Below are 14,381 nucleotides of genomic sequence, written 5' to 3' on the forward strand. Positions count from 1 at the left end.
ATTATTTTAGTCCTGGTGGGAACGAAGAGATAGGGATGGGAAATTTTATGTAGAGGTGAGGTAAAATATGTCCTTTTTATCTAAATGTCATCAACACTTAAAAAAATAAACTGATCTAGTTCTTGATCCACATTACAGGCTAGCAAAAATTCCCAAACTTTTTCAATTTGTGGCATATGGTACCTTCAATATCTTGGTCACTTTTTTTAAAGCATTCTCTAGGCCAAAAGTAATACCTAACAGTTCTGTTTAAGTAATTAGGTTCAAACAATTTAATAAGTATTTGTCTTAACAACTTATTAGCCATTTGAAAAAGAAATGCATAAAAATGAAAGAAAAAAATATTTTTATTTTATTCTTAAATAATCATAATTATATATTAAAGGGATATGCACCCTCTATTGGACACCGCAAAAATTTTCAAAATTTAATTGACACCACCAGCCTCATTTCCTCATTCACACTGATTTTTGAGTGGTACCTCCTTTTTATCATAAACACACTGCTAAAAAAAAAATCACCTAAAAAAAATATGGCATATCATGAACCAGTAAATAGAGAAATTACTGGTATAGCCAAAAGTACGCATAAATAAAAACACATCTCAATCATTTGAGAAGTAAGAGGAAATATGGCACAATAACGTTCAAACTGTGAACTATCTCAAGCTAGTAATCTCAGTGGCTGCATTTCCCTTGAAAATTTAAAATATTTCAGGGCACTCTTGAGTCCTCTGGGGTACCCTGTAGCACCACAGCTGGGAACCTTGGGGCCAATGGATATTGCAAAACATAATTATGTAATGGAAATGGGGTTTATGAGTACATAAGCCAAAGAATGCATAAATAGGTATAGTCTCAAACAATAAAGCTTAAAATTTCATACAGTGAGTAGAAAATGCAGAATTTAGGTGAACTGACTGTTTTAATAAGTCTAGTTTGGGTTCCAAGAAAGCTATTTAGATTTCTTGTAGGATAAAATTATCTAATGATTACTTTAAAAAAGTTAATATTAATTGTATATAGTAAATGTTTTTATTCATTACATCTGAATATAAGGGTCTTTTTTGGTAAATCCAGCTACACAAAAATGAAACAATTATGATAATTTACTAAAAGCATACATTTTCAGTCTTAATTTCAGAGATATCATAAATGTTAAATGAACTACACAAATGACAAAAGATCTAATGTCTCAATTGGCATTGCTGTTAAGACACAAAAATTCTTAATCCGAGATTTTGAATTGTCATCACCAATCAGTGGATTAACACTAGAAGGTACTGAGTTCAATCACATTATTTTATAGTGTTCTATTTAAAAAAGCTATTTAAATATATTTTTAATAAGCTAGAAATGGCTTACAAATTGTGACACCTTAGAAAAATGAAATTTGATCACTCAAAGCTCTCAGAATGCTGAAATAGCTAATTTAACATAGAAAATAATAAACTGAAATGGATCTCATATTCAAAGAGTTTTACATATGTTTATACATTTAAATTCATGATAGTATGTATAGTTTCTAATAATACAATTAATTATTTCTATTTATCTTAATGTGATACCTGAATATCTTATGCAGGTTTTCTTAAAGAAGTTTTTTGGTCAATTTGTTTTAATACTTAAATAAAATAAAATGTTTAATATACAGCAATTTGATAGCTATTGATCTAAACTAAAAGTACCTTTTCCTTGAAAATGGTATTAATGATACATAATCATTAAAGTAAAAAAAAATCAATTAACCCCTTAACATACAGATTTTTTTTTGTAAAATAAAATTTATTAAAAAACCCATATGCAAATGCAATTTAAAAGAGGAAAAAAAATCTGAGGAAACCAACTTTGCAATTATACTCTATATGCTTTCTAAAATTACTCCATGTGAAATTTTTTTAACCACATCTACCAGCATGCTTTTGCTTTCAAAGCCTCACTTATTATAAAGATGAAAACATTTCAATACACAGTTTTAAAGCTTCTCAGATTTTTCTTATAAAACAAAAGAAACAAGCATTTCTGATTATTTAAGTGATTTAGATTTCCAAGTAAAAAACTACTATCAAAATTGTTCCTTCTACATTATGATTTGTTACTCATTATACTATTTTGTGATTTTATACAGTTATTCTTTTTAGTTCTCTAAGCTGGTTTCTAATAAATGAGTATGACTCCTTGGCAAACATTTCTTTGTATAAAAACAGGATTCAGAGTAAGTGTAATTGGAGGACTTTGTAGGCAAACATTTATATGACTTGTTAGCATACATGTATTTGGAAAAGACCTGATCAAGGGAAAATAAATTCATTCTTTTAGTTTTCTAACATAAGAATCTTTGTGACGGGTAAAGTTTGTGAGGCCTCATTTAAATTTCCAGGAAAGAAAAAAGATACATTACCAATGCAGAAGTTCATAAGTGTAGAAGTATCACATACTGAAGCGAGACTAGGCAAGCTGTCTTCCATTCTTGCCACCTACATTACAAGCTCTATAAACCAGCTTTTGTCTACGTTTCCTGCTGCCTTCTCAGAGTTTCAGAACAAATCCCAGCTCTCTAAATCTGACGGCATACTTGGAATTCTGAGGAAATCCTCCCAATCCAGATGGCCCACCACAAAGTACTTCTGTATTGGCACAGATAAAAACTTCTCAAGATATCTCTTCTCCAACCTCTTTGCTCCCTTGGTTGGAAAAAACTTGTTTTTGTTTTGTTTTGTTTTTTCATTTATAAAGGGGAGACAAAGAGAAGGAGCCAAAATGAGATCGAAGAAGTGCAAGCAGAGAGCACGAAGGCAAAAGGGGGTGGGATATAGACAAAAATTTAGGCTGCTATGGGGCGTGGCTAACCGGCAGGCAAGCAGCAGAAGAAATACTTGAATTAATGTACCACATGCATATTCACTATAGTAATGGGCTAGTCCAAAGCACAAATTATTTTCATCTTCTATTATAGTTTTAAATCTGCTATGTCACATAGAACTGTTTAGCTACTTAAACATAAACCAAACATATAGTCATCAGTTTATATAGTAAAATTGAAACTCATTCTTAAAATTTCTTCCTTATAGTCTACCTAAAAGAAGTCACATTTCTTGCTTGGCTTTTAAAGAAATGTACAAAATGCGATTTATTTAAAGAAAATTAGAGTACAAATACATTTTTTTAAATCAATGGAAAATGTTTGCTTCATGATTTCAATGCTTGAGGTTATCTTGGCAGATTTCTTTATTTATTATAATCATTTCACTATCATAAAAAATAGCTATAACCAAGAATAAAAAGGTCAGTTATTTTTCTCAAATTATTGATACTCAAACAAATTCTTGACTGTCAATAATATTTATGTTCATTTCCAATATTATAATTCTGAAATCAAATTATAACTACTTTGTTTCTTATAGTTCCAAAGTCTAGGTGAATTAGTGTGAATGATAAACATTCACTCTTTTTGGTAGCTACTATTGAAGTCAACTGGCAGAATGAATTTATGATGATAAATCTCAAAATTATTCATAAGACATTATGTACTCTAACTCTACAGTGCACATGACATGGTTTAGATACTTTCAAACTAGAAAGATAACTGAGATGGGGCAAATTTAACAGTTCTGAAGTTAAATAAACACAGAAATGAAATGATTTTGTTGTGTAGTACAACAAAAGAGAAGTCCTACTTAAAGAATTGCTTTATTCTGTCATGAATCAAGGCTCAATCCAAGTAACAGATAACAGATCTGGCTAGATGACAGGCTAGAAAAGAAAATTAGCCAACAGAAAAGCCAATCAAAAGCCTTAGAGAAGTAAATATATCACAAGTATAATTTCAAAGATGGATAAACAGAATCTACAGAATTTTGACATGTATTTTTGGAGACTTTTGACATTTATGACAACTAATTAATTTTCAGAGTGTTATACCTCAAGACACAGAATAAGTAATCCTAGAACAGGGTTTCTGAATCTTTTTTGTGTCATGGACCTGTATGAAAGTCTGGTGAAGCCTATGGATTCCTTCTTGGAATGTTTTAAATTGAATAAAGTAAAATAACATAGGACTACAAAGGAAATCAATTATATTGAAATACAGTTATCAAAATAATTTTAAAAAACCTTTAATAACCCTATAAAATGCATATGTGTACCCCCACCCCCAGAGGGTTTGTGAACCAAAGAAACTTTCCCCTACAGCATTATGTAGCCACAAAAGTACTTTATTCCCTACCAAATATTCACCAGCGAATTTGAAATATAAAGACTATCACTTTTCAACCCAACTGATATCAAAGGCCTTTAGGTTTCTAATAATGGATTCAAGAAAATACTACTATTCTTAGATTATCCAATTATAATAAAAGAAACCTATTAAACAGAAATCCATAAAATATGTGGTACCATAAAGAAAAATAAAGAAAATGAGAGCAAAATTGAATTTTAAATCATTTTTATATACAAAATATGTGGTTAGATTTGCTAAGAAAAGATTTTTGTCATTGATTTAAAAATACATTAAACATTTTGAAATTTGAATAAAAGATCCAATTTGAATGTCAATCTCCAAAAGTTTTATCTAGAAGCAAAAAGATTTTCAAGTGATAGTTCTTTTACTTTAAGCAATATCTAACAACAAAATTTGTATCATCCCAAGTGATTTTTCAAATTTGTCATTATATTTAACCTGTACAAAAAGCCTTTTTAGATTTAGATCATAGGATCATAAGCACTAGAGAGAATCATCTAGAACAAAAGAGGCAAATGAGACAGGTAGATTAAGTGACTTGTCTGATGCTACAAAGGCAATTGTCAGGAGGTAAGACTTAATAAACCCATGTCCTTACTCCAGAGTTAATCTTCTTCCACTCGAACCACTCAGGAATCAAGCACTACCACTAAAATTAAATTAGGTGCCTAGCTTTTGAAATGTTAACCTTTTCCCTTTTTCTTTCAATATACAATTTTCCTCCTTTCCTCTGGAATTTGGTATCTCTACCAAACAGTGAGTGAAAGAAGTGTCAGTTTTTTAAAAATTTGATTTTAAATACACACCCTATGCACAACTCCAACGGGACCAGAAACCTATCTTCACAAAACAAAAGTGACAAAGTGCATGTCTTTTCAAGCAGCATATTTATATTGTCTTACCTTCTTTATGGTCTACTTCCTAGTTTATTGAAAAGACTTAGGCCATTTGAAATGAACTTCTTTAATCTTCTTTGCAGTTCAAAAATTTGTGTCTTCATCCTATTCTTTCCTAAAGACAGGTGCCCCTTCCCCAAATCTAAGGCTAGCAATCCTCTTTATGTACCCTTTAGCACATTCCCTTTAAGACCACTTCCAATCAAAAGTCCTTCCTAGAAACTTGGATCTGCTCAAGCTATCATTCTTCTTTTCCAACCTAGCACTGCCAAATTTATTGAAAGAATATTCAAACACTCTACTTCACTGTGCTCTACTTGATCTACTTATTTATTATTCCTCAGCACCTATTTTAGTTCTGCCCTAGACCATTCTCTAGGAAACAAATTATTCTCTTAAGGGTCGTCAATGACTTCTTATTCAGAAAATCCAATGGCCTTTTCTCATTCTCCTTGGTCTCTGTGCCATAGAATATTTATCCTCTCATCCAAACTTTCCTCCATTGTTAAAGTACAATATTATCTTGGTTTTATTTCCTCTAACTTTTCCTTTCCTCTAAGACAGTGATAGCAAACTTTTTAGAGACCAAGTGCCCAAACTGCAACCCTCACACTGCATGTAAGCCCCACCCCTCATCTTATCCCAAGATAGGGGAGGAAGGGAAGAAGCCCTCTCAATGGACTGCTGGGCAGAGGGGTGGTGAAGTGAAAAATGCCTCAGGTGTATGGGTGGAGGGGGCAAGGGAGCAGCCCCCTATGGCTCACTCCAGCACATGTGCCATAGGTTTGCCACCTACGATCTAAGCCATCCATTAGCTTTCTTTGCTTATCTTCATTCTTCATTCCCACTGCTTTTACTTCCATGCTGATGATGCTCAAAGTCTTCAGGTGGAACTCCAATCATACATTTTAACTGCCAAGCCTTAATGCACCTCAAAGTCAACACATCTAAAATGAAATTAAACATTTCCCCTCCTCAAACTAGCCCCTCTTTTTTACTTCTTTATTTCTATTAACAATACATGTTCAAAACTTTAGTCACTATTGACTTCTGCATCAACTTGCAGAATCAATTCTGTTGATTTCTTTCCCATGTCTTTCATATATCCTTTCCATTCTATTGCCATCACCCTGGTTCATAACCTTGTTTTTCTCTTTCCAGTGCCAATTCAGCCTAAACAATATATTCTAGTGGGCAGGGAGCTAAATTTGGAATCAGGAAGAAGTGACTTGCATTCTGTACTAGGTGGATGACAACAGGCATAACATGGAACCTTTCTGAGCCTCAATTATTTCATTGGTACAATTTAGGAAATATCTGTTATATCTGCACCTCCCAGGATAACTGTGAGGCTTAAGTGAGATAATACATTGAAAATACTCTATAAAAGATCTATTAATATGCCACTCTTTTACTCAAAAGATCACTAATTACTGAATAAAATATCAAATAGTAAAACCTGTACACATGCCTGTTAATCTAACTTCATTTCTGAATACATCCTTTCCCTTTCTTTTTATTTTACAAATAAAGAAACTGAGGCTGACAAGGGTTAAGTGACTTTATCAAGATTACAGAGGCTTTAACTGCTAGGTAGCCATTTTCAGTATAGTATTATAGGGGAAAACAAAGTCAGGAAGGAGAAAATGGATCCTCTCCAGGTTTCCTATGGACCTTTGTCCTAAGTTTCCAGCTCATGAAGAGGATGAGGGGAAAACTGAGAAAAGGAATGAAGTGACTATCTAAAGAGTACAATAGAATGTGGAGAGATGTCACTGCCTTGCTCTTGTGGCTTGGACAAAATCACTTAGCCTTTCAGTACTTTGGATAAATCTAAGGTTCTAATTGCAGAGCTGATGTGTAACAGCTCTATAATAATAAAATTACAGGCCCAGTCAAAAAAATAAATGTTAATTGCTTGAGGACAGGTATTCTATCATTTTTTTCTTTGTAACTTAGCATTTATTATAGTGCTTGGCATATAGTAGTGCCTAATATATACTAGACAAACGAATGAGTGGTTGAATTTCTTGAATAAAGTTTTGTTTCCTAGTCACAATTTTAATAGAAAGGAAGTTGAAGTGTTTATTTGCAGGGTACTGGAGTAACAATGTTGTCCCACAAAAACTGTTGATAAAGCTAAAAAATAATCTGGCAGAAGTTAGGTACAAACCAACATCTCATGCCATATGCCATTAGAAGCTCCAAATGGACATATGATTTATAGATCTAAGGTTACATCATTATTTAAGTTATAGGAGCAAGAAAGAAAATGCCTTTCACAACTATGTGTATAGGAAAAATTCATGAACAAAGCATAGAGAATATCAAACATTTTAATTACATAAAATTAAAAAGCTTCTGCATAAACAAAATCAATGTATTTAAAATCAGAGGAGAGTTAATTGATAAAAGGTCTATGTTATGTTTGTATATACATACATATATATCTACCTTCTAAGTTCTATCATACTCCCTTGGACCACAGCAACTATAAATGATGCTGGCCAGGATGAACTCTTCTTCATTCTGTTCCTAATTACCAAATTACCTGGGTAGTACAATTTTCCCAACTATGCTAATGTAAGACAAAAGTGAAAAAAAAAAAAGGAAAACTCAAATAAATTAAACACCTAGCACCTAGTAGGTTCTTAATAAAAGTTTTTGGATTTTATACTGAAGTTCAGATTTATAGCTTATCATTATGGAGTCCTTACACAAGTAGTTGGTGTTCTTGAGTTTACTGAGCACTGGTCTGCTGTATTTGCTTGCTTCTGCGTCAGCTAGGTGGTTGCAGAGTGCAGAATGTGGAGCCAGAAAGACCCGGAATTCAAGTCCAGTCTTTAGACTCTAGCAGTATGATCCTTGGCAAGTCAATTAACCTTTGTTTGTCTTGGTTTCCTCATCTGTAAAATGGACATAATTATAGCACCTACTTCCTTGGGTTACTGTGAGGATAAAATGAGATATTTGTTAACTGCTTTGCAAACCCTACAATGCTATACAAATGTTAGCTATTATTATTTTATGATCATGCTTTGTAATTTGAGGTCTGATAATTCTATCCCTTCTACGTCCTCCTTTCCTTCTTTTCACTCTTTTGTAAGGATCACACTGAAAAAAAATCCAGGGTGCCAAGTAAAACTATGTAGGATTATGGTGCCATGATTGTAATATTGCAACAAAAAATTAATTAATTACATCATACAATAGCAAAACGCTTCAAACTTTATCACAAAAGTTGGAGAACAAATTCATCTAACCCATATTCCAAAAATAACTATGTTGTCTTCTTTTACTTCTCTCAATGCCATATTCTAATATTGAGAAGGAAATCTCTTCCCTGAAACCATAGCATGCTTTTTCCTTTCCTTGCTTCTAAATATTTTCCAATTCTGTGATTTTATGAAAATGTGATACAAAGTAGCCTAACCAGTTTCTATATGGCCCTAGGTTTGAGTTGGAAGATATCTTTGAGATAATCTGGACCATACCCTTCATTTTACTAATGAAGAAACTGAGGCCCAGGGGAATTACATGATGACCAAAAATCACATAGATAAGCAGTTATGGCTTGAAATCCAATGTTCTTTCACTGTATGGGAGAGGAGGAAAAGGAAGGAAAAGGAGGACGAAAGAAAGGTAGGAAGGAAAGATATATTAAGTATGTGCCAGAAACTATACAAATATTATCTCATTTCGCCTTTGCCACAACCTTGGGAAGTAGGTCCTATTATTAACTCTATTTTAGAATTGAGGAAAATGAGGCAGATAGAGGCTAAGTAACTTGCTCTTGATCACTTAGCTACTAATATTTGAATTCAAGTCTTCTTGTAGTTTCAGTACTCTATTTACTTTATCACTTAGCAAAATAACAAAATTCATCTGGAGGAACAAAGGATCTTGAATTTCCTTTTCCCCCTTAAGTGAGTGAAAATTGTAAATTTTAAATAGTTTATTATAAACTTATAAACAACACAATTAATTAACATGGTCTGCAATAATATATACGATTAAGGGGAGACTTCCAAAATTCTACTATTAACCTGATTTTGGAAGCAGAATTGTTTTCATAAATAGGTAATTTTGGTAATTTCAAAAGTGTTAGCTAAACCAAAAAGAAGTATTTTTAACTTTTAAAATATTTTACTAATGTTCTTCTTTTATTCATTCATCCCTAGTACCAGTCTACCTTTAAAAAAAAAAACAAAAGCACTCTCTTATAACAAATAAGTGTAGACAAGCAAACAAATCAAGATAATGGCTGTATGTTAGAATATATACTTTCCCTCACACTCTCATTCATATATTACAATTTGTTCAGCTATTTCCCCACTGATAGACTATAGCGGACTGTCTGGAGTCCTGTTCAAGGATGGGAGCAGTGTAACATGAAAGGGTTAAAAGGAAATGACACCTGTCACCAGCAGGCTTCCCAAAGTCTTTATTCTATCATGCTCTCCTTCAACAGGCTTCAAGCTTCTACTTGCACCCTCAGTCTTCTGTTGTTCCAGCCCTTCAACCAGAAGCAATGTGCATATTTCTTTATTCTCTACCAAGGTAGCACATTAAGGGAAGCAAATGGTCAACAAAAATAATTTTGACTAGAGCCTTGAGGGCCTCTGGAGCCAGGGAAGAGATCTCTCTCCGCTTTCCGTATCTTTCTCAAGGTTACATTGTTCTTTTCTCTGCACCTGTGTCTTCTCTGTGAATTTACAGACTAGAGGGAGAGTTTGGGGTTATTTAACCCCATGGTCCCCCACAACAGACACCAACTTTTTGCCCCTATTCTTTGCTAAAATAAAAATAGCTACCATAAATACTCGTGTACATATTTTCCCTCTATCCTTTACTTCCCTAGAGGTACATTCTGGATAGTAGTATCCCTTTAAAAAAGATGCAGGTAAAAGGATACATATAGTTTAGTGCCTTTTTGGGCATTATTCCACAATGTTTTCCAGAATAGTCAAACTAGTTTACACTTCCATCAATGGTGCACATCAATTAATATACCAGTCCCTATAACTTTCACTTTTCTCATTTTTGCCTGTCTGAGAGGTGTAAGGTAAAACCTCAAAATTGATTTAGTTTTTATTTCTTCACAGATCATTTTTTTCATACTAATTGATAATTTTGTATTTCTCTATTTGAGAACTATCTTTTCAAGTGCTTTGACAATTTAACCCATTAGAGAACAGCTCGTATATTATATCATCTCTTAGATATGAAAGCATTATCAGAGAAATTTGCTGAAAATGTTTAACAAATTGGTTGTTTCTCTTATGATTTTAATAGCACCTAATTTTATTTATACAACCTTAAAGTTACATTGTCAAAAATCTATAAGCAAAATTGAAAAATAAGAGCAATGATACTTCTAGAATGAAAGAATCAGAAAAAATCCATCTCCATTACCTTAGTGTTTGTTAACCAGAGAAGATAAATTACTCCGGGAAAGGACTCTCTATCTAACATGACCTTTTCTTCTCCTCAACCTTACCTTCTGTATTGGTTCTAAGGCATAAGAGCAGTAAGGGTTAGGCAATGGAGGTTAAGTGACTTGCCCAGGGTCACACAGCTAGGAAATATCTAGCATCTATCCCATGGCCTGTCTAACAAGAATTGTTAAGAAAACAGATATATCTAGCTTATCAGAAATTAGATTTCTTGACATGAATCCACAAAAGAATGGCTCCATATGAAATACTGATCTAATCTGTGTCTATTTAACTGTTCATAGTTTTTTATTTGATGGAGATAAAAATCTCATTATAGTTTTGATCATTAATATTCAACAAAAAATTCTAAGTTTTTAACTTCACTCATTAGAAGGGCAAAAGACACGAAAATGGGAATAATGAATATTGATGATCTAAACATATAAACATTATTGCAAAGTTAAACTGGTCTATTCTGGTAAGCAATCTAGAATTATGTTAAAATGTTCATACATTTTGTCCAAGAGACTTTATATGTCTTTATAATATACTTCATATATCCCGAGAAAGAATATTGTTTTTAACATTAGGTACTGGTTTAGGAATGTGGCAATGCATTCAAAACAGGGATGGTGATATTTCAGAATTAGCTAATAGCTGGAGTTCATATCTTAAACAGAATTGACTAGAATTGTTGGTCTGATGTAGGTGAACCCATCAACTCAATGGTTTTGGAAAACCAAACATTCCATCAAGAATGTCTTTGGAATTCCTTTTGAAAAATGTATTTTTGAATTAAAAAAATTTCTCCTCCCACTCCTCCCTTGCCAAAGAAGGGGGAAAAATTCATTTTAACAAATGTGCACAGCCAAACAATTCCTCACTGACCATGTCTGATAAAAATACATATCTGCATTCTGATATCACCTTCTTAGGTCCTCCAGAATCACTACTGGGCAAAGCACTGATCACAGTTTTAAGTCTTTCAAAGGTGTTTTCTCTCTTAAATCTCTTAAAGGGCAGTAAAGTGTAGCCTTTGTACTTAGAATACTTTGCAAAGGTCCTAATGAGACAACTGGTGCTTAAGCGTCCATTCTCAGGGCATGGTGATAAATTAAACTTTTCCTGTACTAAGAACTTACAACTAATACAACTGAGATAGAAAAATAACTTCAGCTTCTAATCTTTGGGCTGTCCTGGCCAACCCTACCCCCCCAAATTCTGGTGTATTAGACATGGTCTTCAATGTGGAAGCTATGACAACTCCATAAGGGCTTTGAACTCATCCCAAGAGTTCGGTAATCCACCAACCAGAAAGCTGAAAGGAAAGTTACACCCTACATTCTTAGCAATAACCAGACTTGTGTCCTGTCTCCAGTATTATATTATCTCCAATAAAACTCTACTGACCTGTATTCCCCGATATTCTCCAACTCTGCCCTTTACCTTGTTTGTGTATACTTCCAAACTATCTCTGAAAGGTTCTGCCCAGACCTCATTTTTCTCCCTCTATACTATTTCATTTGGCGATATCAGCAACCATGGTTTCAATTTGCTGCTCCAACATAAGCAGCCAGGTAGCACAAGTAGAGCACTAGATCTCAAATGAGTAAGACTTGAGTTCAAATTCTTCCTCTGGGACTTTTTATAAGGTCTTTGAGATCAGGGGCTATCTTTTGCCTCTTTTTATATCCACAGCATTTAGCACAATGCCTAGTACACAGTAGATGCTTATATATTTACTGACTGGCTGTTGGAATTATCATCTATTTTCAGCCCTAACTTCTCGTCCAACCTACAGGATGACATTTTGAACTACCTACTGGACATCCTCAACTGGATGTCTTATAAACATCTTCAACTCATCATGTCCCAAACTGAACCTATCTTTCCCTCCAATCTTTCTTCTCTATTACTGTCAAGGGTACCACCAACCTCCCAGTCACACAGGCTCAAAATCAAGGGGCCATTCTGGTCTCTTCTGATTCAATCCCCATATATCCAATCAATTATTAAGTTCTGTTGCTTCTACCTTGATAATATCTCTCACATATGCTCCTTTCTTTCCTTTGGTATTACCACCAGTTTGGTACAGGTCCTCATTACTACATTGCCACCATAGGTCTACTGCAACAGTCTACTGCCTTAAGTCTTAAGATTCTCTTAAGCCTTAAGTCTCTCTGCCTTAAGTCCTGTTTCATTCCAATTCATCCTCCACTCAGCTAAAATTGATCTTTCTAAAATGTTAGGGTCTCACCATACATATGCTCTTTCTTTCATTCAATAAATTCCAGGGGTTCTCTGTGAACCTCCAGAATCAAGCTTAAAATCCTCTGTTTGGCTTTGAAAGCCCTTCATAACCTGGCTGCTTCTTATCTTTCCAGACTTCTTATGACTAATTCCCCTGTTCAAACTTAATGATTCAATGACACTAGCCTCTCATTTTTGTTCTGGTATGCAACACTTCATTTCTCCATTCTAAGTGTTTCTTCTGACTGTCCCTAAAGTTGGAATATTCTCCTTCTCTATCTCTACCTCATAGCTTTTCTGGTTTCAGGTCTTGGCTAAAAGTCCCTAGTGCTCTTTAAATTTAGTTCCTCCTCTCAGAGATTTTAAGAAGTCTTTCCTAGTGCTCTTTAAATTTAGTTCCTCCTCTCAGAGATTACCTCCAATTGTAGTGCTACAATAAAGCTCCTTGAAAAATGACTCATCTTGAATCAAATATAATCAACAAGATAATCATTAACCAAAATCTGGTACAAATCTTACACAGTAATAAAATACAAACTTACATCTTTTCAAGATGTTTCAATATTGATCTCAAAAATTGGTGTCAGTTTTTTAAACATTACTTGTAGCACACTCAACCCTTTAAAATATTATGCTTAAAAATGATTATTGTCCCTGCTACTGTCCCTTCATACCAGCCTAATACTCAGTGTACTTACTGAAAAACTATGTACTTTTAGAAAATTAAACACCTGCCTAATATTTTCTATTTGCATTCTGAAAGTTTCCTCAATGTTCACTAACATTATTTTCAAAAGGAACAAAATTGGGCAGATTCTTGCCATAGGAAAATGTGTATCCTGATATTCAATATGTTGTTTTTTATAATGGATTTTTTTTTCCACTGAAAGGGACATTATTGACAACTGGTTGGGCACATACTTTTGAGTATTCTCTTTAGTAGGAAGGATGAACTTTTATTGAGCTCTTGGGAACAAGAGAATACAACAGCTATAAAATGGTTAACCATGATTAAGAGTGGGTTCTTGGTGTTCTCACCAAGTAATTAACCAATTGGGGAGATACCAAAAGTCACTAAAAACCAGGATGACTTGAGAAATTTGGATAGCTTGCTTTTAGGTTAGTCACAGTCACTCTGAAGCCCTTAGGATAGGTTTGTTACAGACTATTTTTGGATTTAGTAGTTAATAACAACAGCAAATCACAATTATATCATGTTTTACATTTTACAAGGCACTCTCCTCATATCACCTCTATTGCTGGGGCAGCTCTCTGGAGGAAGAGAAGAACCAAAACAAGGCAGCTTAGGAGATAATGACAGGGACCATTTTGAACTGCCTTTATAACCAAACTAATATTTCAAATCTTGAATGGTGGGGATAGGCCTATTTTTATCGATAATTAACTTCCAAGTCTATACAGTCCAAATCCAAGAAGAAAAAAAAATAGTTCAGAGGAATATATAGGTTATGACTTAGAAATAGCTATTTCTTCCTCACTATTATCAATAAAGGATATTTTAGCCATGGAGTTATAATTTGAAAATAAGACTCAAATC

At 33.7% G+C, this 14,381-nt stretch overlaps 1 protein-coding gene across 8 annotated transcripts in view; it reads right to left on the reverse strand.

Moving 5' to 3' along the window:
* EML4 (EMAP like 4) overlaps positions 1-14,381 on the reverse strand; it is a 162,496-nt gene that overhangs the window by 111,390 nt on the left and 36,725 nt on the right. For 3 of the 8 annotated variants that reach the window (XM_007476899.3, XM_007476896.3, XM_007476895.3), the window contains exon 1: positions 2,401-2,720. The exons of 3 other annotated variants lie outside the window; for them this stretch is intronic. In XM_007476899.3, the coding sequence (XP_007476961.1) occupies positions 2,401-2,467 (67 nt within the window). In that variant the 5' untranslated portion in view covers positions 2,468-2,720. Of the gene's footprint in view, positions 1-2,400; positions 2,723-14,381 lie in introns of those variants that run through there. 2 more of the 8 variants (XM_056823881.1, XM_007476898.3) reach the window with 2 other exon arrangements.

This window comes from Monodelphis domestica, chromosome 1 (genome assembly GCF_027887165.1).
Source record: "Monodelphis domestica isolate mMonDom1 chromosome 1, mMonDom1.pri, whole genome shotgun sequence".
Classification (NCBI taxonomy): domain Eukaryota; kingdom Metazoa; phylum Chordata; class Mammalia; order Didelphimorphia; family Didelphidae; genus Monodelphis; species Monodelphis domestica.